General features: G+C 35.2%; 1 protein-coding gene across 1 annotated transcript in view; it reads right to left on the bottom strand.

The window, feature by feature from the left end:
* Positions 1-2,584: 2,584 nt before the first annotated feature.
* Positions 2,585-25,782, bottom strand: part of LOC109373414 (catenin alpha-3) — a 602,515-nt gene continuing 579,317 nt past the window's right edge. Inside the window, exon 9 of the mRNA XM_019627201.1 lies at positions 2,585-9,023. Coding sequence (XP_019482746.1) covers positions 8,736-9,023 — 288 coding nt within the window. The 3' untranslated portion in view covers positions 2,585-8,735. The remainder of the gene's footprint in view (positions 9,024-25,782) is intronic.

The raw sequence follows: 25,782 nt of genomic DNA, 5'->3' as shown, positions 1-25,782 counted from the left end.
TGAGAAAGTACAGGAACAGACTGAGACTTAGCAATAAGTGTTCTGAAGCAGTAGAAGCCTTGAAGGGAGGAAATGATGTCTCAGAACAGACAACAACAGTGGGTAAGCCCTGGAAGAGTATCCAGAGACTGTCCCCATGGGATTCATACTGGAAAAGGATTATAGTCAATGCAGAGATGAGGAAGCCAAAATGGGTGTTCAGAGCTTACCAATATTCAGATGTAAGAACATTGGTAGAGCCAATGGTACTCCATGCCCTCTGTGGAATGTGTATTCAGACATTCTTGGATGCCTCATTATTTTCAATAAGTATTGTAAATAGTTCTCATTATTGGTCATTTTCATGAAGTGCTATGCTAAAGGACAATTCTTCCACTATGTACAATTGACTATTAAAGTCAAAAGGCTAATGCCCATATTGGACCAAAAAAATATTCACTTAAACTAAGAATTTAATTGTATCAGATGTGGTCCATGTTACTTGTGCGCATGCAGTAGTTTTCGAAAGTACCCTCCCTGAATTGTACTGTGTGTAACTGAAGGAGAGTAGGAATAAAGGTGATCCCTAGAATCATGTGGTTAGATTACTCAACAATTCATTAACCGTTTTTAGCCCCACCCAAGACACATACCACAAAGATAAACACCACATGCATAACAAATCCATTCATTTTTATTGCTTTAACATACATGGTTGAATTATCAGTTGAGCAAGGTATTAATAAACTAGTGACATGAATTGAAATACAACATTGTTTCAAATAATGCTACATAGAACTTCAAAACAAAACCAGTGTTACCTGTGTGAAATAAATCAATTGAGGACACAATGAAAAAACAAACCAAAAACTCTCATTGATTCATTTAAATATAAAAGACATACAGAATCACAAGGCATATTTGGGCATCTATGTCAATGTCATTGGGGTATTAAGGAACTTTTACTATTCCTGGATGAATAATTTATTTTTATTGATTGGTGAAATTGACTTTAAGGATAAAGATGGACCTGAAAGATCCATCAGTGCTCTTGCCAAAGTTTATCTGCAGCCAAACCATAAAACTGCTTTGAATTGGCCATTACAGTAGTGGGCTCCAGTACTGCCTTCACTCAGCCCCACTCTATCTTTTGTACAGCAGGATGAGATGTACAAAGAAAGATGATCTGGAACACTTCAAATGCCACTAAACTTAAGCTCTCAAAACATTGCTGCACTAAACATGACTACTAGCAATTGCTTACTTTTTTTTTAATCTCAGACTGCCTCAATTTAAATCTGTCTTCATCCTGAATTATAATGTGCATATTGCCTTCATAAATGTCACCCCATTTAAGTTGTCAAAGTTGTCACTTGTTAAAGTACATCAAATAAAGTGATTTTATTTATTTATTTATCTTTGCTAAGTCACTATGGAACTAAAAACATAATCAAGATGGAAAGCAGGAGCATCTAGAAATCTTTCATTGGAAGTTTTAGTTCATCTTTAATCACCCACTTACCCAAGACAATTTTAAGTCCCAATTATTAGGTACTAAATTGGGCATAGCATATGCCTACATATGTTTTCAGGGACTTGTTAGTCATGGATATGGAAGAAAAATCATTAGGCTATCATTTAGGCCCAATGAAATTTTCTTTGGAGGGATTGTATCACACAAAGAAAAAAAAATTCAAAACCAGTTAAAAAGCACAGTTTAACCCAGCAAGAGAGCTGACGAAATTCTCATATTTATATCCCCAGGGACATATTGTATACCAACACATAGTCATAGAGTTATAATGGCATAATTTGGCAAACAATGGCACACTACCTCTACAGTATTTTTTTTTAACTAAGTTTATGCTTAATGCCCCAGGAAGGAGGAAGAGTTCTGCTTAACGAAGAACATAAACTAACATCTCAGACTTGCCTCTTTGCTTCATTCATAAACATTTCAATTCAAATTTGATGTTAGAAGCCCAGGTCATGGGAACCTGTCAGTCTAAGCTAGACTCTCAGTGAATACCAGAGAAGTTCAGAGAATTCACAAAAATGGGAAACTGATACGACATGCCAAGGATTGACCCAGGACTGTGTAATATATGGCTGTTAGAATAAAAAAAAAAGTTATTTACAGGCTTTTGAACTATTGATTTAATTATTGAAAGGGGGACTTTAAAATGTTTAAAGAGATGCTATGTGCCATCAAGAACAAATAACCGAACTGAAAATAAGAATTCTTCCTGAAAACTCAAAAGAAAGAGAATTTTAGAACTAGAAAATATCTCATTGGAAACAAAAGCACAGGGACCACTCTGTTAATACCATTTAAGTGGCTTTTGTATATCCTACGTTGAAGAGATTTTTAGAGATGAGGTTAGAAATCTGAGTCTTGCTCAAAGGGAATTTCATTCTTTGGTGCTTCCTTTTCTTGCAGTTGGGAACAGGCACCATGATGACTGCCAGGTACCACAAAGTGAAAACCCAAAATAAACACATTTCCAGTTTGCAGAAATACCTGTGACTCCATTTTAAGAAAGATTTGGAAGGTATTTACTCCCCCAGGCCAGCAACATGGGCAAGAAGAAGCGTCTAGCTTTCAGTTGGTTCTAGGAAGAAGGGTCATGTAAAAACAAAGGACTAAATTTACCTGCAGTCAGGCCCACACTACATACATTTGTGATCTCCAGAAAGAAGGAAACGTATTTGCTATAGTTGGAGTCAGTTTGGAATACAAGGAAACTTTAGCATATTTTAATAATCCTTGGCTGACTCGCCCCTGAGATCCATAACTTTAAACACATAAACACACATTAGCAGTAAAAGAGGGAAGAAATGATGCCAACAAAATTTTTTTTCACCCATCAAGGTGAAGATGGGTTGAAATAGGTGCTTCCATTGAATATTTTCCTCTATGGTAATAAAGGTAATTTGGCAAGATTTTTCATCTTATTCTAGATCACATAGGTGAAATATTTATTCATATATCTGATACTCTACATTCAGTTATTAGAAGTGAGAATACGCAGCAAATTACTTTCGTATCTCTCTTTTATCTGTTTTGAATAATGTAGGTATGGATTAATAATCTTTTTTTAAGTTTCAATTTTTTTACTCTTACATATGAAGCCAGACAGCATTTCAAGTCTGTTTCTCATTTTCAAATGAAAAATGAGAAGGCTGGATAGTATGATGGCTAAAATTTCAGAATCTAGAGTACAACAAACTCAATTTTAAAGCCAGTGAGTTTTTTCAGCAAGATTCTCAACCTGTTTAAGCCTCAGTTTCCTTATCTATGGATTAGAGCTAATAATGTTTGTCCCATAGGGTTACTGAGAGAATTAAATGCAGTAAGAACATTTATCACAGATTTGGCACGTGAAGCTGGCGTGGAATTGAGGGTGATGTTCAGATTCGTAAGAATAGGCAGGAGTAAGGTTTTGGTGTAGAGCTCTGGTATGAGGGGGCTGTGGAATTGCTGTTTGTTTTGTTACTTTGTGTATCTCTAAGAGCCAAAAGCAGTACCTGGAACATCACAGTGGCTCAACAAATATTTGTTAAATATATGAATGTGTGATTATCCTGATTAGCTCTAACCTTGGGAAGAATTTCACCCATTATCAGCCTAGAACACTGGCTAAACTTCCATGTCTCCTCTTGCAAACAATAACAATAAATCACTCTCAACTGTTATATAGTTCATCCCCCTGCACCTGACATGACTTCACCCAAACCACTAAAAGCAAGTGTGCCATCTTATCCTTAAAACCTTCCTCAGGAGGAGGCTGCTTAATCTTCATAGAACCAAAAACTCTATCTCCCTGTGGCTATAAAAGTTACCTGCTTCAACAACTACCTTTCTTATTCCCGCCCCTACCTCTGTCACTTTCTTATCCACATTTCTTTAGAAATGCTTTGTATTGACTCATTTTTTTCCCCTCCATCTTGTCAACCTCATTTTCAAAGTCAGTCTTTTTGTTTCTTATCATAAACCAATGGAGCTATTAGATGCCATAAGCCAGCAGGCAGCCATGAGCCATGTCATCTCAGGATACATACAAAGGCCAGCCCTACAAACCATCTACTGCCTGTAGATAGGACTCTGGTAAGGTTGGGTTCCATTTGGAAATACTTCTATTAGCATTAATTATCTCCTTTTGAAGTGTTCAGAAATAGGCCCTATCTATCCTGGTAGAGGGGGAAGAAAAAATATTCAAATGTAAAATGATTAATGTTGTAAACTATCATATTATTTCTTTTGCTTTCATAGAACATGTTTGTTGTTCATGTGATTTAGTTAAAATGGCAAAAGTGTATTTAAAATTTTAATTCTTTTTGCTCTCATTTCGATATCTAGGATAGTGTTACATCCTTGATAAGGACATCTTTAGTTGCATACACTTGATTTTAATAATATCTGCATTAGACGCAAAGTGCCAAAATGAACTACTTCTGTCATTAGGTCTGGCTTGCTTATTTGGTAGTAACATGCAAAGTACTAATATGAAAGAAATCATAACGAATGGGCAGAGAGATGTCAAAAGAAATGTTTTAGGATTTTCATCTGAATAAGATTTGATTCCTGGTATGTGATATATAAATAAAAGGAATACATGAATATAAGCCTCTCAGATGTGGAAATTTTCCTAGTTTACTTAAAAAAGGCATTCAAATAATATGCAGGTTAAAATCTTTTAACTGGATGCCCCTAAACTTCCTGATCAAGTCAAACAGAAATAGTTCTGACTTTCCAAACTGAAAAATGGCTGTTTGATTCCTGACAACGCAATAGGCAGGTGGACTTGGCAGAAAACAGACTGACAAAAGGAAGTATGGATTTCATTCAACTTGATATCCCGGTGCCTGCTTTGCTGACCTAAAGAATACTTAAAAGGATGCTGGAAGCAGCTGGCAATTCTGCAATAAGCTCACCAGAGAATGATAAATACCACAAGAAAAAGGCTTGGATCTCATTCTACTCATTCTGCCACTACTATACAGAAATCTGTACCCCTGGGAACCACAATTCCTAGCATGAAAGTGTGCATTTGACACCAAAAATAATAGGAATATTTCTGGAATAGAAACAACCAAAGGATAATGCTGCTTGGAATTAAAATCCTTGGTTTTAACTAGAACACTATAGAATCTATTTGTCAATTTGTATGTGGCATAGATACCTAAGGAGATGAGAGATGGGAGAGAGATGCTTTTGGTGCATGAAAGAGGAAAGGATGTTAATTGGAGGTAATTGACTGGGATGAGCAGGCCTGACTGCATCATTCTGGTAAAAAGTATCAGCAGTTAGGAGGAGGATACCTAGCGCAGGGATGGGTGAGATGAAAAGACCAGCCTGGAAGTGAAGCTCTGGAAAGCCAATGAAAATACCTTCTCTGTTCTCACACATTAATCTTTCCAACCACTCATTATTGAATTTGAGGAGCTCGGATTATGGGGTTTGAGACTCAGATCGCTCACTTAACTGTATGTTCACAATTTTAACTATTTTACTGTAGTATGACTTGAAAACTGACTTTCTTTGAAGCTGTTAAATGTGCAAGAATGCCAGACTGAAAAAATGGGTCTTTCTGTGTAGCTCTAGGGATCCTTACCCCTTCAATGGAAGGAATTTTATGGGAGACATACATTTATATTCATGTTCGTAAATGAAGAGATTTGCAAAGGCCAAAAGGCACATTTAAGAATATTATACTTTCTAATATATTCATAGTTTTCACTCACATCATAAGACAAACAGAAAGGGAATAATTAACAAACTAACTTAGACATTTAATGTTTGATTTTTTTTTCCCCTCACCTATTCATTGAGTTGTACTCAGAAGCTTCATTAGAAAGAAACAAATACTTTAAACCAATAATTTTCACTTTTGGTAAATAAAAGGTAGAGATATATGTTTCTTACATTTCCTGTTTGATGAAAACCTTCCGGTTTTTCTAAGTAGAAGAATTTCTAGTAGATTATGATTTCCTGGATTTTTTATAAATTATCATTCTGATTCCAGTCTAATGTTTGACAGTGATGCTGGTGGCTATCCAGGATGAAACTGTCCCTGTAGGTGGTCTAAGCCCTCTCCTCCCTCTCAAGAATTTTTTTTTCCTACATATATTGATTTCACTAAAAGAAAAAAGGTGAGTTTTAATTAGCAGGCTAAAGCTAATGTGTCATCATCAGAAGAAACAATCTCTCTGATGTGATTTCAAAAGGCACATAGATGGGCCACCAAGGTATCATTCTAGTTAAATCTCTGCCATTCCCCTACAGAAGAAAGGCTTAAATATAAATATAGCTAATGCATTCATACTTACTAATTAGATTCATTTAACTATGCTTTATAGTGCAAATATTTGTTAATATATTTGCTGCTAATTTTTCTTGTGTATAAGCACTTATATTATTAGCAGATCTGAACTGGACTAAATCTTGAAATGTTGCCCATTGCAGGAATTCACTCAGGTGGACAGATGTCTTTCTCAGCTCTGTGCACCTGTTCTTACTGCACCTTTGATTATGACAGCAGACTTTATTCCTGGGATAGTCTCCAAGTTCATTTTTTCATTGTTTTGTTTAATTATAAGTTGTTTACTTTGAGATAAGCTGGAAATCTACCTACTTTGAAGAGGAAGCCTTGCTCAACTCTCTGTACCATTACTTTTAAAGATACAGAGGTTAATTGGAAATTGTATAATTTCAAGTTATTTCTTTGTTTTTGGCATCACAATGCTGCATTCTAAACTCCAATCTCTAGAGAGCTGATATAGAATCAAACAAACATTAGATTTTCTAGATGAGACTCTTGTGCTTCTTGAGCATGTGGCTTTAGGAACTATACATCTAGTAATTTGGTAATATTTTAAAAATTTACTTTCTGAACTAAATTACACATTTGCATGCCTACTTGAGAAAAGGATGTGTCATAGATGTCACTCTTGTAATGTCTACTCTTAAAGCAGAAAATTATGGTGGCATTTCAAAGAAAGAAACACCTTGTGCTGCCTCACTTATTTAGATAGTTCTGGAAAATAGAGTTATGTGGATTTCCTAATTCCTTTTTGCATTGCCTTCTCTTTTAGGGAGTGGATTCTGTCCAGAATAATTATTGTGGACCCCAGTGCATATACAAAACAGGGAGGAGCTTACTGCTTTTACTTCTAGGAAGTTTATGTACTGAGCCCCGGCAACCCAGAATTTTGGAAGAATAAAATAATTCATTACATTAAAAAGAAGTCAATGTTTTCCCATAATTGATAATAACCTATTAAATAAATGCTTTTTCCATACCATTTTGCTCAAAATACCATGTATCTCATGCTCTCAACTTTTATGCATTTTTATGTTTCACACATTCTTTTATCCACCTTGGTCCTTCTAACATCAATTGGTGATGCATATTTGAATTTGACTTCATTAAACTAACATGACGTGGTTGCAGAAACAACTCAATGGCAATGTTGTAGAAAGTACAGTTACAATTATAGTATCATTTTGATAAAGTAGAATAGGGAATGCATTTTTAAAATCCTGTGAATGGAAACTCTAGGTGTGAGAAAAAGTGAAACTGAAATTTAACCCTCAAGAGTGAGAGAAAGAGACCACAAGAGAGAAAGAGCAGGAGCAAGACAGAGAAGCAATGTACTAGACTCTGAGACTATTACAAAGTTCATTACAAGCTCAAGTAGGGATGAGCACAGTGATTGGGAATGTGCATAGTGAGCACAGTTATAAAATGACCTTGATGACTTTCCATTAATAGAATATTATTAAAAACACTCCAGCTTCATTGCCATTAACTCTACTTCATAGCTCAATAGTACAATTTACACAGTTATAGTTACTCAATATCCAAGGTTTTTCAAGCTGGCCTTTTAATTAAAATTGCAAACTGATACAAATGGAATTTTAGAGTCAGGCAGAACTGCTTACACTTCTGTTGGCATGACTCACTCAGGGATATAGTTAGATGTCCCATTTCCCCCAGTGGATGATAACTTCCCTCATATCGGAATTCTGATGGACCCCTTTCAACCCAGAATTCAACGTGCAAAACTGCTAAATGCAATTGCATTTTTGTACCATCAAAACTCATTGCAACCTTTATAATGTTAACAAACTGCTTCATTAATAATTGAGGCTGACCTTAAAAATCTAGGAAGTAGCTTGACTGTTGAAGCTTGGTTAGTTACTGATGGATGGATGTTAGCCTCATCAGTTAACAACAGATACAGATTTGTAGAGATTGATTTGTTTTTTCCCCTATAGCAGGGATTACACATCTTTGTCAGGTAAAGAAAATGGTGATTAAATGGGAAAATATTTTGTGAGATCTTTTGTTTCCATTGAAAACCAAGTTAAAAACTCATGTCAATTTTTTAATTCAAAATTAAAACGATGAATGCACTCAAGATATTACAGATGAATAAGACTCACTTGAGTCTACTATATGCATTTGGTAATGAATATAAGATATTCTCTGTGATGGGAAAGGCTGCATGACACCTGAAGGTTTCACTCATTCAACAACCATATATTGATGACTTATTAGGTGCTGGCAGAGATGACAATGACATGATCCCAAAGGTATGTTGCTCAGGATGGTTCAGCCTCTAATGTTTTATATAACTTGTGGGTTAAACTCTAAAAGCTAGTGAACTTAGAGTACCAATCAAGTGTAAAATTAAAGCAGTGTGGTTAGCCAGGACTTTGTAATAGAGACACTTAGAGTAGAATGGTGGTTTCAATAGACATGTCTTCCTCTAAATTCACTCATGACCTGCACTGGGTGGATTTTTTTCTTTGCTGACCCTCTTCTCACAGCTGCACAAGTTTCTTCTGGCTTTTCTCTTTTAATCAAGGGCTTTTTTGCAGGAGCCTTCATTCTCCACATCACAACTGGGTGTCGGGGCCCAGAGGGACTCTGAATTCGAATGATCTTGGTGGAGGCAATGTAAGACATTTTCACTGTTTGCACTACAGCATTCATTAAATTTTTGGCTGCTTGGATTAAGGAGGTGACACTGTCCAACTGTAGGAGAAAAGAAAGAAAGAACTATTATTCAGTAATGCAACTGGGAATCTAAAGAGGTTTAATGTTATTAAAACTGAAAGCGGTCACTTTGTTTTTGTACCAGAAATAAATGAGTTAATCTCCATTGTATACATCTGTGTATAATTATCTACATCAAGCTATCTGTCTTCCAGTATTTATCTATCTTATGCACAAACAGATCCATATCCTATCTTCTAAGATGATATCTTAGAGAGATTAATTTCTTTCTCTTGGATTTCAGTGAAATGGATCCTATAAATTCTATATAATATTATAATGGCCAGATGGTCATTGCTTTCTCTGTAATGGATCTCCCTATTTGCGGACATGATACTGAACCCTTTCTACAAGAGACAACTGCCTACAATAAAAGCTATATTATGCATTAGTCATTTTATAAGAATGATAACTGAAAATTCTTCCTCTCAAGGAATTCATAGTTTAAGATAAATTTCATACACACATACATATGAATGTATACATGCATGTATACCACTTACTTTCACAAATGTTTCCCAAATATTTTCACCTACAATAGTCTCTTTATTAAACACAGAACTTGTAAGTCTTATCATGCAGTGTTTTAAAGTAGAAAAAGTCAAGGCTTTCAGTCAAATTAAGTTGGGTTTAAATTCCAAGCCTGCTATTTCATAACCTGGGCAAATAACCATTTTCATCCTGGTTTCCTCAGCTATGAAATTGGGGGGAAAAAATGTTTCTTAAAGTTAAATAATATGTGTAAAGAACCTAGTAGAGTAACTGCTAAAGAGTTGATTATTATTAAATGTAATTCCCTTTGTTCCTTAAGAAGGCTGACAAAATTGCTTAATAAATGAAGACGTATTGATGACATCGCTAAAATAAATCTTTTCCCATGTATTTCTGTTTTTAATTGTTATATTTTCTGGGTTGTTCACAAAACAATCTTCAGGGAAAATGGGGTGGTATTCCTAGAATCTTGCAAAATACCTTAGAGCTAAGCCAACTTGGTTTATTTTTATACAACGAATGCCTCTTCCATTATTTCAGTTTGTTGGATCGTCACCCACAACCAACTCACACAGGAAGATGTGCCTCTACTGTCACCTGTCTGTGATTTGTGCTCTCAGGGTTGAGACTCAAACACCAGCTCTGTAGTTATTAAAATCCATCAGCAGTTGCCTGGCCCCGAGTACTCTACCTTTGTAGTTCGAGGAGTCTCATCTCGCATACAGAATAAATAAGTGAAGGAAGGTAGTAACCTGAGGTTATGGGCCTAGGGCAGTGGTCTAGCTAGCTGCTTCCTAGGAAACATTTTAATTACCACCATTATATGCCAAGCCTGAAATCCCTGAAAAGGTAACATCAAAAAATATGTAATTTGAAAGGTAGTAACACTTGGCAACTATACATCTTAAAGCCTTTTTACTTATTGAATCCAGAAATGTAAAATCTGCACATGTGGTGGGAATGACAAATGTTTTACAAACATTAAACAGAATTTCATGAAACACTCATATGTATTTCAGAGGAAACTTACAGTTTCTGAATCTGTACACTACTGAAAAACAAAAAAACAACTAGACTTTGAGTAGACTAACACAATTTGTTATTAACATTACTCTGTGACAGGTTGCAGGCTAAAATCTGTACTTTAATAATTAGCAATTTTCATTAAAAACTTCCTGGAGCTCAGTTAGATTCTGAAGTTGTCTCCAATCTCACCATAGGAACAAAAAGATTTTTTTCTACATGATGAATTATCGGGAATAGTATTGAGGATACTTGGTAAGTTTCTCTCTCGAACATGAAAATATTTGTTTTACTCTGAGGGCTCTGTGCTACAATAAAGTCTTCTACAAAACAAGGTCCTAGGGACCTGCTATCATTCAGGATTTCAGCAGGGGATTTGGCCTTCCTATCCTAAAACTTACATTCTTTTTTCCTCCTTTTTACTCTGTAAACTTGTCATGGATGGATTGTATTTATCCCACTTCCTTTCATTTTTTCCATAGAAGTGGCATACATAAACCAATAGTCTAGGGAAGATGTTTAAGTTCAATCCAGGCCTCAAAATGTGGAAACTAGCTTATCTTCTTTCCTCACTGAGTTAGCAAAGCCCTGTTAGCACCATTGCAATCTATTATGCTGGTCTCTAACAAATCCTTTTGTTTTAAAATCCATAGTATAACTGCTCTGGGAGGCTAAAACAACAACAACAACAACAAAAAAAAAAAACCCACAGGACAAATTATCATCCTAGGAGAGCTTGAAGACTAGTTTTGCAGACACATTAGGACAATTGCTACAAGAGGACTCTTATTTCATGAGGAAGCTTGTAGGACATTCTATGAGGATCTTTGCAGTCCAAAAACTATGTGTGCGGAAGATGCGTGACTCTCTGCTATCAGCCAGACCACAGGCCACATAAGCAATGGGCACAGCCAGGCCTAATAAGTAGCTGGAATTTTATTGGAGGCCCAACCAAGCAGTGCCTCAGACCCACTGATAAAGAATAACTGCAGAATTTCATGTCTGCAAAAAACCATTTGAAATCCTCTTACCCAGGCCGACTTTAATGAAAAATCCTGCAAAAGAAGGATTCAATAGAATCCTGAAAATGAAGGCAAATTTGAATAGGGAAATGCATCACATTATGGTCTCTGTGTCCAACTTATTGAACCCAGATTTGTGAAGTTCACAAATGAACCTGTGCAGGACAAGAACGTTAATTTACTCTAAAGGCCTGGTAAAATAATCAGACTCTAAACTCAGGTCTAAAAAATCTTTTACCATCATAAATCACTTTCATCAACTGAAAATTCTGCTAGGTGAATGTAACTTGCAATGTTTACCATCAAAGGAGCTATTTTCCCTAACACCTGGTGACACTCCTCTCTGATCTAGATGAAGAGTTCTTGATCAAGGTATCCACTGAAAACAAAAATGGCTTCTAAGGTCTTCAAACCTCCTATGTTTTTTTTTTTTTTTTAAAGATTTTTATTGGGGAATTAGGGGGATAGGAACAGTGCTGGGGAGTTGGGGGAAGGGGAACAGACAAGTTGCTGTTGTTTTGTTCTTCAATCTAGTTGTGGAGGATGTCGCTTCACTGGCCCAAGTTGGCACCATCATCGCGCTCTTCTCTGGCGAGGCAGATCAGTCACCGGCTTCTGGACGGCCGCTCACTGCGGCTGCTGGCCGCTCACGCTGGCTGCTGGCCGCTCACGCTGGCTGCTGGCTACACAAGGTAGCCCATGGCAACCCACTGCCACAGGGGCTGCAGCCTACGCCGTCGCCGGCGACTCCCGGCAGCCCAGCTCCAGGTTGAGCTGTTGTTCAGCATCTTAGCTGTAGAGGGCAGTGTCACTGGCCCTCATATGTGGGATCCGAACCGGGGCCCTCTGGCATCCCAAGCGAGTTCTTAACCATCGCGCCACTTGGCCGGCCCCCTCCTATGGTTTTATATGTAAATATTTGTATGCACACATACTAGAGGTGCCAAAAAAATGTATACAAGTGGCCACTTTGGTCAACGTTGCTCAAGCAATGGTTCACCTTCACCGTAATCAGAAGTGTGTGGATGCTGATGGTAACCACTTTGAGCACCTCTTGTAGTTGCAGGAGTCTAACGTGACTTGTATTCATCTTTTGTTATTGGTATATATTTTTACAATTTTAATACAGTTTTCCTTTCTTAAAATGCATATACATTTTTTTGGCACTGTCTGTATACAAAAAGCTTTCTATTTCCCCCTTTCATAAATGGGGACATGGTTTTAAGTAACTTTTCAAAGAGGATTTTGACCTAAATTGAAGGCCTCTATCCTAGATACATTGGAGGTCTTTCCTATGTTGGTGACTTCTGCTTATTCTTATAACACTAGTGTGGCTTCAAAATAAACAAGCGTGTTCATCTCTTAATGACATAATACATGTCTCAGTATTGTCTATATGCAAACATAAATTGGTAAGTTCTACCCCATTTTTTGAGGATCTAGATGAATATAAAGTGATTATGTTCATAAGTTAGCTCTTAGTCTAACTGCATGATGTATCTGCAAACAATCCACATTATAACTGTCTAAATAGAGTCCTATTATTACCATTCTATAGGAATCTTAGTTTATTTTATTGCAGTGTTTCTTCTGTGCTTTGTGGTATGGACGATGTGAGTTCAGTTAAGCTACAGTACAAATTTGTCCAGTCTTAAAAGTGCTTTCAGACAAAAGATTCAGTCCTTCTTAGAGCTATGTCTACAACCCTTTGCTACAGAAAAGGAGTATAGTAGCAATAAAAGGTAGTGTATTATTCTTCACAAAATGACAAAATTTTGTCCATGTAACTAGTATACATAGAATATCTGGATCTTTTCTTACAAAAGCCAACCTTACATGCCTGTGATGTCAGCCTTGAAAACAACTATGGCACACTGAAATGTCTGCTGTTTGTCAAAATCCTATTATAATTATTGATAGCCAAGAGAAACCTTAAAAAAAAAAAGAAAAGAAAGAAAGACATGCTAGCTTCCTTTATTTTCTAAGTTTCTCATCTATATTATGTCAGAACACCAGAATGTCTCCTACTCACACTAACTCCTTATTCTGGATGTAACACCTTCATCAGACACCTGTTTGCATGAGGATGCTAAGCTTGAGTGAACCTCACTCCCACTGACGTGGATCTTATCTCCTTGCACCTGGGCTGCCACCCAGGGAAAGCACAGCTTCCTAACCCCTGTGTGAACTGCCACACCAACAACTGCTGCTGGGACTACTTTGGAAAGAAAAGCCTGATGTTGCCTGGAAAGATGTATTTCCTGTCCTATAACCTTCTGAATAAACTGGTGCTAAGCATAGCTTATGATAATCTTGTGAGTCTTAGAGTTCCCTCGGACCTGCACAAATGTAATAGTTAAACAGCAAATACGTGGAGTTTGGCTCCAGGTATAATAATAACAGCTTATAAAATTGCTAATATCTACTGTGTGCTTCTTATATGCTGGCACTGTTTAAACAGTTGACGTAAATTAACTCACAGGCACTCCATGAGGTAAGTATACTATTATCTCTGTTTGTAGATGAGGAAACAAAGGAACTAGAAGGTAGCTTGCTCAAGGCAACACAGCTATGAAATGATAGAGCTGGAATCTGAGCCCAGGCAGTCTGGTTTAAGTGCCTGGTGCTCTCAACCCATTATACAACCCAGTAATATGTCACTTCCAATGTCTGTTTCTTTTCAGATATTGAATTGTTGGAGCAATTACACTAACATTAATTAATATAATGTCTAAAATTTAAAAAGAAATGACTACTCAAAAGCTGCTTTTGGGAAAGTTCCAGAGTTTTTATAATGCATATTGGGCCTAAGAAAAGGAGAGTTTTATACTTGCTAGAGTATTCTGTTAGGATGGTGGCTTGATAATGTTTATACTCTGTCATTTTCCATGTTAGCACAGTTTTTGAAATAGCATGTAGAAAGAGTCATCCTTATAGACTCTAGCCATTTAAAGACTTTTAGGTTAAGACTATGTTGTAACAAAACCTTTTTAAATGTTAAAATGGGGATCTCAATAAACAAATCTATAAGGCAAAGAAAAACCACAAATAAATCCTATTATAGCTTCCAGGACGTGGGAATGCATAACATTTCATCTTTAAAATGTGTCCTAGTGTAAATACAAACCAAACTTCTTTTCTGATTCTCAAAATTAAATCAATTTATTTACCTTGGGTTTGCAATAGAAATCAGGATTTGGTCTCCTGGTTGGAGTTTCTGTTTAACCCTTACTTAGTTTTAAAATTCACAGTTAAACTACTTGGAAATAAAGTTAGCATAGGCAATGTGAAAGGGAATTTATTATGTATGTGTGTTGGGAGATAACAAGTGACAGCATAAATAACTCCTTCTTTAAAAAACTAATAATTGTATGATCTTTCTAATTTATAGAAGCCGTTTTCATCTCTGTATTAATCTAACGGTGATAGCTATATACCACAGGAAATTCTTAAGTATATATTTGTTAGTAAAATTACATGACCTAAATCAATATGTTTTTATTATCCATCTTGACCTTCTCTTGAGGACCTAATTTTATCCTGATACTTGCTTAAAACATTCTTTTATTTCTGAACAGATATTTAGAAGAATAGCCTGTATTCTCCCTTTTGAGATGCATTTAAAAATGCTAAATAACCAGGCTGGCTTAATGGGAAAATCAAATAAGGGACTTTGTGAAGGCCATTCAAAATGGAGTTATATATCCAAATTGACATTGTCAAGCTTATAATGAAATTGAGAAGGTGGCTCCTTCTTTCAATATGAAGAGTTATTCCAATGAACCACTCATAGGATTTGCATAGTAAATTTCTCCTTTGCTAACTCTCCATTAGAACATGATAACAGAAAAGGACAACTTAAGTTGAAAAAAGGGGAAAAGAAAATCAATGCATGAGTAACTAAAAAAAAACAAAACAAAACAAAACAAAAAACTACCGAGGGCCAGGCATGAAATGAAATATGACATTTATTCAGCTGTAATCTTGTTCTGTCAAAAAAACATTTTCAAAGCTAATTTTATTTTCTAAGCAAATACTCTATCCAAAAATATTTTGTATCATGCTAAAAGGAAATCATTACAAACATAATGCCAATTCAAGTGGATACTCAGAATGCCTTTTAATTCTATTTGAAATGCCCTGTTATAAGAATAGAATATATATACTTTTTTTAGCTGAGCCATCCTGCTACCTGTTGGCAGCTCAGCGGCTGCTCAGCTCGGGCTGTACTTGAGCCGCTGTTGCTCAGAGCTCAAACTCTTGAGCGATCTCTTAACCAACTGAGCCACTCAGCTGGCCCAAGAATAGAATACTAATGATTAATTATCTTTCAACCGTGTTGACTTAAAGGCAAATGCCTAGCTGAAGGACAAGTTTTCTATAAAATTGCAGCCCAGGTACTAGATACACCAACTCAGAAAAATTAGTATATTATATCCTAAGTAGAGCTAGCAGGAGTGTGCTGGCTTTGCCGTGGCTCTCTCAACAACCATGTTTCACCCTGTGCCTTCTCTTCTCTCCAGCCTCAGGCAGGACACTGAGATCTGCCATCTCCATAGACGTCTATTGGTAATAGTCAACCTGATATATTGGCCATGCTGCAAAAACTCTGGACTGAGAGTAAAAAAGCACCGGTCTTTGTCTTACATCCTACACTCATCTCTTGCATGACATAGGCAAGGAAAAAGTAGGTTGTGTGAAGCTAAAAATCCAAATGACATCAGTTTTCCAAACCATGCAAGGACTGCCAGTCCACAGACCTTTTCACGCTCGTGCTATTTTGCAACCTGTTTTCAATCATCATTGTTCTATCATGTTAACTCCACTATTAGCAATATTCAACATTTCTTAACTTGCTTCTCTCTGCTACAAACATCTACTGGACGAGAATTGTCCATATACTTAACACTGTTCCACAGGTGGCTCTACTGATTTTAGAGAATCCCCTCTTTGGGCCAACGGGTATCTAGATGAATTGATGGCTACCAACCTGAAGCTGATAGACAATGTGTTTTTGTGTCTTTAGCCAGTGATTGCACTTCTTCTACCCAAACACTATTTCAAACTTCCACTCTTATTGAATCTCTGGCACCTCATATTCTCACTTGTTCTTCATATTACATCACTTAAAATAAATATAAAACAAGCAAGTAAGCCAACAAACAATAACAACAGAAACAAAAATAAAAGCAGCAAAATGAAATTGTTTGAGCCTGTCCTTCATTCTTATCCATTTCCATTCAGATGAAAGTTATCTTTTTCTCTTCATAACCAATACTTCTAACTGTACACTAGAATCTATTTCTTATCTGCCTTCTTGAGGACCTTGAACAATTAGTAATTCTTTACTATGAATGTGTCTATTTTCTATTACTTTCTATTGCTTTATTTTCACTATAGTATTTAAATGTTTGTTAAACTCTATCTTAAAACACTCAGACTTTTGAAAGGTTTTCTATACTCCCTTACACTATTTTCCTCTCTTCTCACTTACTTCTTAAGCAGTCTGACTCTTACTGTCACATAAATAAGCTTTCCCTTTTTTCTAGTAGGTATCAATATAAGATGTATTAAATATGTGATATAATATATAATTAAATATATAATATAGTATCTAATATAGCATATTACATATATGTTAAATGCATAATATATACATTGAATAATTCAATATGTAACTCAGGTATCTAATTTATTTCAATGAGATTTTATTTATAAAATCAATTAATTCTTATTCCAGTATAATATTCCATTATGTAAAAATATCATAGTTTATTTATCCAATCTACTGTTGATGGTCTTTTAGATAGTTTGGGGCTATAAGGAATAGCAATTTATGAATATTCTGGTGAATGTATTTTGGTAACAAATATATAAAATTTTGCTGGGTATGTATTTGAGAGTATAATTGCAGTCATAAAAATGCACACACTAAGTTTTATTGGATGCTTCCAGAGATTCCCAAAGTGCTCTTGCAAATTGAAACTTCTGCCAGCAGTATATGAGAGTTCCCATTGCTGAACATCTCAACCTACACATTTTCCCCCATATTTTTCACTTGAGTCATTTTAGCAGGTTTATAGTTGATATTTTAATTGACATTTCATTGACAACTAATGAAGCTGAGAATAATCTCCTATGCTTATATTAACCTGCATCTAGAAACCTTGCAAACTTCACTTAATTCTTAAAGGTTTTTCTAGATTCTTTTGGATTTTCCATCTACATAAACATGTTACTATGAATTAGATGTACCTTTTCTACAGTTGCACATAAATGGAATTCAAAAGTATGTGCTTTTTTGTGTTTTGTGTCTTTTACTCAGCAATAAATCTGTAAGCTTCACCCATGTTGCTGCATGTATTAGTAAGTTATTCTGTTTATTGTAGAGGAGTATTAAATTTTATACATATACTACAATTTGTCAACCCATTCACCTGTTGATTGACATTTGGTTTATTTACAATCTTTTATTATTGTGAATAAAGCTTCTATGGCCATTCTTGTACAACTATTTCATAGCATATGTTTTTTACTTATTTTGGTTAAATGTCCAGAGGTAAAACTGCTATGTTCTATTTTAAGTGTATCTTTAATTTTATAAGAAATTATGAAACAGTTGACCAAAGTTATTTTACCATTTTAAATTCCTACTGAAAGTAATATCAGAGTTACAATGACTCTACATCCTCAGCCATACTCAGTCAATCTTTTAAAACACATACTTTTAAAATACGTATACACTTTTGAATCTTTTAAAATTTTAGACATTTTAATATGAGAATATGAGTATGAAGTGAAATGCCATTGTGGTTTTAAGTTGCTTTTCTCTGATTACTAATGATGCTGAATATATTAGGAGACTTAATAAACACATATCATTTGTAATAAAATCACTGTTAAATATTTTGCTTCATTTTTGGACTGTCCTCTTTGTATTCACTTTTAATGTTCTTTTTATATCTGAATACAAATCCTTTTTCAGATATATGTATTACAAATATTTTCTCCCAGCCTGTGATTTTCTTTCCATTTTCTTAACTGAGTCTTTCTAAAAGCACAAATTTTAAATTTGATGAAGTCTAGTTTATCAATTTTTTCTTTTATGTTAATTATATATATATATATATATATATATATATATATATATATATAGTCTTATCAAAAAATGTTTGGTTACAACAAGTTTACCAAGATTTTCTTTTGTTTTCTTGTAGATGCTTGAAGTTTTAGATTTATGTTTAAGGCTATGGCCAACTTTGTATCGATTTTTGTTTGTGAAGTTATATAGAGTACATATTTTTTTCATAAAGATATCCAGTTGTTCAAGCACCATTTGGTGAAAATGCTTTTCTTTCCTTTTAAATTATCTTGGAATCAATGTCAAAATTAAATTGACCATATGTGTGCGCCTATTTCTGGACTTTCTATTCTGTTCTATTTCTATGTTTACTTTTATATCAGTACCACACTATCTTAAATGCTTGAGATTTCTTTTAAGTTTTGAAATAAAACATATTAAATATAAATTTCTTCTTTTTAACAATTGATTAGACTTATTTGTGTTTCTATATAATTTATAGATCAGTTTGATAAATTCAACAAAAATGCCTGTTAAGATATTAATTGGGATTATGTTTAATATAGAGATCAATTTGGATAGAAATGAGACAACAATATTGACTCTCAATCTATGAACACAGTTTTCTATTTTATAATGTTTTATTTTCTTTCAACAAGAGATTGTAGTTTTCAATTTAAACATCTTGCATATATGATGATAAACTGTCCCCTAATAATTTGGTTTTGATGCTACTGTAAACATTATTTTGAAAATTTCATTCTCTGATTTTTTTTATTGCTAATATACAGAGATAAAACCAATGTTTTGTTTGTTTCTTTCTTTTGTATTTTGGTCTTGCTTTCAACATTTCTGCAGTTCACAAATTGTATCCAGGAAGAAGTCTAGAGTGAATGTAGGGCTGACCTAAGGGTATAATTACCATTAATTTGCTTATGAATAGAATTCTCAAAAACCTTATCATTATCTGAGCTCTAAAATTCCTTATCTCTGTTAAGTCAACATCAATCAGTCAATTGTGTAAACAAAAGCTAAAAATCACCTTTGAAAACTCACATTTGGTAAATCACCAAAGCCCCTTCAACCCAATCCTATCAATATCTTTCCTTTTGTACAACCACCACCCTGGGGCAGGTCATTATCTTCTGAGTGTCTCTCTGTGGGTTTTTGCTCCCCTCTAGTCCATTCTCTTTAACACAAAAATAATCTCTCAAAAAAAAATCAATTTCTTTTATAATACACTGATAGATTTTCATTTAAAATGTATCTTCATTCTAAACTTTTTGTTACAGATTACAAAACCTTAAATGAGATCTTGTCTCTTCTGGCTTAACCAACTTATTTCTTGTTTTTACATTATGTGATTTAGCCATATAATGTAACTAAACCAAGCTAACTAAAATGTTTTAGTTTTTAAATATGCCACATATTTCTCCTCACCTCCTTCAAGACTATTCACAAGACATTTCTTCTGTGTGGAAATTACCTCTTCTCTTTTCATCAGGGAAACTTCTTTTCTTCCTTTAGGTATCACATTAATATCACTTTCTCAGGAAAGCATTCTGTGATACCTAGACTAGACCAGATTGCCTTTTCATATATTGTTATAGCAATTTATGTCTCACCTAGCATCAGAGTCACCTTAAGACAATAAGATCCATGTAGAAGAGGTAATACTGTCTTTTCCACCCTAACTGCATGAGACAGACTATAGGAGATATTTAGCATACAAATAAATTACCTGAAATGCTATTTAAATAAGTTATAGAACTATAAGTACAAAAAACATATGCAAAATATTTTCAAGATAGACATGGTCTCAATTATTCTTTTCTATTATGCCCTAAAATAATATTTCTCACACATTCCATACCCAAATTCCATAAAACAAGAAGTTTATGGCATGTAACCATAAAACTTTTGGCACAAAATCCCTTGATCAAACGATGCTTCTCAATATTTATGTTTAAAACTCAGAACACAGATTTGTTGAAAGACACAGTGTTTATCAGAAAATTCCAAACTCCCACATTTAAATAAATATCACTGTTAATGATTGTAATATAATATATCATAAAAATATGTCTATCAGCCCAAGAATAAATATCACTTTCATGGTAAATAACCTATATTTGCACCACAACTGCTCTGCATCCCAGATATGCAGCCTGGGAAGAAGTTAATTAGCATCTCTGAGTTTCCATTTCCTTTTAGTATAACTACAATAAAAATACATTTCAGGATTGGCTATTAAGATTAAGTGTGATAACATTTATAACATGTTTAGCTAGGGCTTTACACAGACATGTACACATGCACATAATGAAGGTATAGCTTTTATGAGTTTGTAAGGTGAACTGGCAAATAATGCAACAGAATTTAGAGATTTTGATGGAACAAAACTGAGGACAAACTCTTTCCATATCTGAAAACCAAGAGCAGCACAAAAGCATTTCTTGACAATAAGAAGTGAGAGACAAGTATTAACGATTCTTTCCCATCCCAACACACACACACACACACACACACACACACACACACACACACACACTTTACATGCTTCTCAAATTTGCATGAGGTCAGCTCAGCTCATCACAATTCCTTTAGTGAGTATATCAGTCAGGATCCAGGAAGGGAAACACACTATTCCAGTTGTTTCAAACATGAAATCTAGTACAGGAAATGGATAGATTGTGAAGCAACACTTAACCCACCATCAGCATGAACAGATAGATACCATTCCTAGTACTAGAGGATATGGAAAAGATGAAGCTATGACAAGCAGCTAAAACACCAGAAGTGGATGATTCCTTGCCAACTGCCTCCCTCCCGTTGGCTAAACCCATCTGAAAACCAGTAGTCAAAATGACTGAGCAATCCCTCTCCTGTATATCTACCAAAAAAATCTGAAAACATTTATCCATAAAGATATATATGCTCCAATATTCAATGCAGCATTATTTACGGCGGCCAAGACATGGAAACAACTGAACTATTCTTCAATAGATGATTGAATAAAGAAGATGTGGCATATATATATAATGGAATACTATTCTACCATAAGAAAAGATGAAATAGTGCCATTTGCGACAAAATGGATGGATCTTGAGATTATTATGCTAAGCGAAATAAGTCAGACAGAAGTTGTAGAGAACCATATGATTTCACTGATATGTGGGATATAAAACTGAAAACAACAAAAGAACAAGACAAACAAACAAAGAAACAAAAACTCATAGACATACACAATAGTTTAGAGGTTACCAGAGGGTAAGGGGGGAGGGGAGATAGACGAGGATAAAACGCATCGAATATATGGTGATGGAAGGAGAACTGACCCTGCGTGGTGAACACACAATGTGATATACAGATGATGTATTACAGAATTGTACACTTGAAACCTATGTAACTTTACGAACCATTGTCACCCCAATAAACTTTAATTAAAAAAAAAAATCTTGGGTAGGGAAAGGTTCTGAGTAAAAGTAACCTTGACTATCAAAATGAGGTTTTGCACCAGCAAGCATTCCCCCTCAGTTTCCATATGCCATGGTTGTATTAATAAAATCTCATAGTACTCACCTTACCATTTCTGTGATTATAATATCGTGTGTGTTTGAAAAAGAAAGTTCACATGTACTCTCATTCAATCAATGAAATGTTTACACAAAATCAAGTAGTTATTTTCCCTACCTCTAGTCTTAGTAAAAGAAAATATAGCTGAGTGATGGCTTCTTTAGCCATCAGGGCTTTTATATACTTAAGACATTTAAGATGCTGTCAAACATGCCTCTGCTTCTTTAGACAAAATCCGGAATTTTGTTGGGAAAATAAAGGCTATAGGAGTTAAGGGGGGCTGATGGTGGTGCATAGATAAACTCTAAGTTACTACTTATATACATAAGCATGAACATTATATATACTTCTATACAGAATGTGGTTTTCTAATTTTAAGTAAAATGTCAGCTTCCCTGTTGTTTTGAAGTATATCTGAAATTCTGCCTTATGTTGCAAATTTCCTTTGTAACCCAGTTTTTCTGGAGACTTTGAAGATTTGACCATTATTTAACATTACTCAATAAAATATCGCATTGGCCTCTATTTTCAAATGAAAAATGAATTTTACAATTATTTTTAAAAAGCTATACTGAACATATGACTAGCTTTAGGCAATTACAACAACATAATCGAATGTGAGGCTGCTAGTTTTCTGGACACCTGTGTGCTATTTTAATGTCTTATGCTTCCCATAGTCTCATTTAATTGGTAGATCTGGGTGCTACTCCAGCCCCATGCCTGCTTTGGCCTACAGACATTATGATTATGTACTGTGTCAGTGGTTGAAATCCAGGATAAGCAGCAGCAGCATTAACTTATACAATTATTGCTTCATCCACACACTGGAAGGAAAGGGCAGCAGGTAACAAGACAGAACAGTGCTTTGGAAATTATTTCAGAAGCCTGGAGCAACAAAATGCTGTTATCTCAGATGCGCAGCATGGAATATGTCGGGTATAAAAAAATTCACCTTGAAGAAAACAATTAAAGTGTCTTTAAAACGACTGCCTTCTCTTTATTTGGGACTCACAAACTTTGTATCTGAGTGAATATCAGCGGTTGAAAAGTGTCCATAATGGAGAAATACTAAAAAGTTATGTTCTTGAATTTTGTTGCTTTTCAAATCAGAAATCTCTCTCATCCTGCCTAGAGTGTCTTACAAAACACACACGCAAAATCTTCCAGAGTCTGCCTGTAGTTAAGCACATCTGTCTCTTAGTTGAGGATGAGATTCAAACACATTTCAGAGCAGCTGGTTGTTGCCCTCCCAGGTGCTTTGAAAATGGGGAACTATATTGGCAGGACGCCCCCACCCCAAAGGTGTCTAAACTACCCCCTGAGTCTACTGGACTAAGCAGGCAGTAGAAGCATGAAGCCATGTGTGGTTTTTAATCACTGTGATCTTAGTCTTTGTGTGAGTTTAAAGATTAAGTCACTATAAAGGCGTGTATGTGTGTAGAGGGAGAGAAGAGGAAGAAAGTAGAGCTGAGTGATTATAAAGTATGGACTCTGGAGACAAATTACCTAAATTTAAAAAAAAAAATGTTTCTCTCTCTTAAGTCTCAGTTTTCTGCTCTGTAAAATGGAAAACCCAAAATATGACCTCATAGGATGGCCATGAGGACAGATGAACACAATAGCACAATGTATTGTATATACACTGATTCACTATCATAGTACTATGGTTATCAAGCTTTTGAACACAGCATTCCTTTTCCAATGGAATTGCAAAAGTAAAACAATAAGACAAGATAAAGTTGTAATAATGGCTCCCATTTTGTAAACATGTGTCAAGGCAATATTCTTTAAAATATGATCTATAATCCTAATGGCATTATTGGATATGGTATAGGTATTATTCTTCCCATATAGCAGGTAAGGTATCTAAGAACTATGACTCAGAGAACTTCAGTGCCTTGGCCATCATCACATAGGCTAAGGGGTAAAGCTAGGATTAAACATAATTTATATAATTTCAAATCCCCAATGTTCTCTCAACCATCTTGTGCTGCTACTCTTTCATGGAAAGAAACGGTTCTGTAATTTAGTAAAAAACCTTCTCTCATTTGGGACTGTTTTGCCCTGAGATCTCCCTACCCACTCTTCCTATCCTACCTCAGGGATTTTGCACTGATATAATTCCTCTTCATTAGTTGGTGAGTCTTTTTGTTTCAACTCTGTTAATTAACTTTTTGATTAACTCTGTTAATCTCCACTCGGTCTAACTCTTGATCTCCAGAAATGTGCCAAATGTGATTATACAATATTTATACTACTGCAACTTAATTGTAACTTTTCGAGAGAAAGAGAAAGATTGACTTTTGTGATAAAAAATGTCTGAATTTATAGGTAAATCTCTATATCTGTAGACCCTGATTTTTAAATGTTTATTACATGCCTAGCAATGGTCTGAGTGTTGTGGTTTTGTGTGTATGTGTGTGTGTGTCCCACTTCAGATGCCCAGGGTTTTCTTTTTTTTTTCATCTTACCATTCAATTTAAACATCTGTAGGTCCAAGAAATGCAACAACATAATGACAATAACACAGTGATCACATAGAAAGAAGAGGGTTGTCCTCTAGATCAAAGCTAGGGGTCCAGACACACTGGTGCATTTCAATTACTTGTGACATGTGTCATAGGGTTACCATAAATTGGTGGTAATAATAATAGTTCAAATACTGAATTTGGCAAACGATTACTATTTTCCCATAAATTAGAGTGGCTTCAAGGTTATCCCTCCAAATATATCCTTTTACTCATATGCATTTTGATATACTTCCTGGAGTAGGAAAGAAAAGAGGAGAGCTAGAACTAGTTCCCTAGTAATCAAGCTGGAAGCCCATTTGTTTCAATGTTCAGGGAAGTGGACCTCCTCATAAGAAATACGTTCAACATGGGCATGTGTGGCAGAAAAACAACAACAAAAAAACAAAAATAAAAAAGTTTGAGATAGTCTCCTCTAGGAACTGAAGACTGAGGCTAAGCAGGTCATTCCTTTCCAAAGATGCTCCCCATAACAATAATATGAAATAACAATACAGCCATTTAAATAAGATCCAAGATTCAAGGTATACATTTTTTTAATAACCTCTATGTTACACATTTTATAAGTATTCAATTCTTATTAGTTCATCTTCCACAATGTCTTCTGTGACAGACACTAGTAGTTGAGTATCCAACAAGCATCTCTCCATTCTTTCTTGATAACTAGACCCTGATTTTGTTGGAAATAATCCAAGTTTAATGATATCACTATGCGTTGGAACCACCATTAGCTGTATTTATTATGGTTTAAATCATTATAGCAGATTTTGTTACTTGCAATTAACAGCATTCGTCTTTTCATATACTATTGCCACTTCTCTGTGTCCAGCCCCTAATAATTCAAACAAAGGTGATGTCATCAGTCTCCTAGGTTGTGTTCTTCATGTCAACCATCTGGGAAACACTGGTTGCAGCAACTTCCCTCCAGCACTTTTTTTTTTTTTTAAGATTTTTATTGGGGAATTGGGGGGATGGGAACAGTGCTGGGGAATTGGGGGAAGGGGAACAGACAAGTT

The sequence above is a fragment of the Hipposideros armiger genome, unplaced genomic scaffold (genome assembly GCF_001890085.2).
Source record: "Hipposideros armiger isolate ML-2016 unplaced genomic scaffold, ASM189008v1 scaffold_721, whole genome shotgun sequence".
Taxonomy (NCBI): domain Eukaryota; kingdom Metazoa; phylum Chordata; class Mammalia; order Chiroptera; family Hipposideridae; genus Hipposideros; species Hipposideros armiger.
This window is presented reverse-complemented; position numbering and strand designations above follow the sequence as displayed.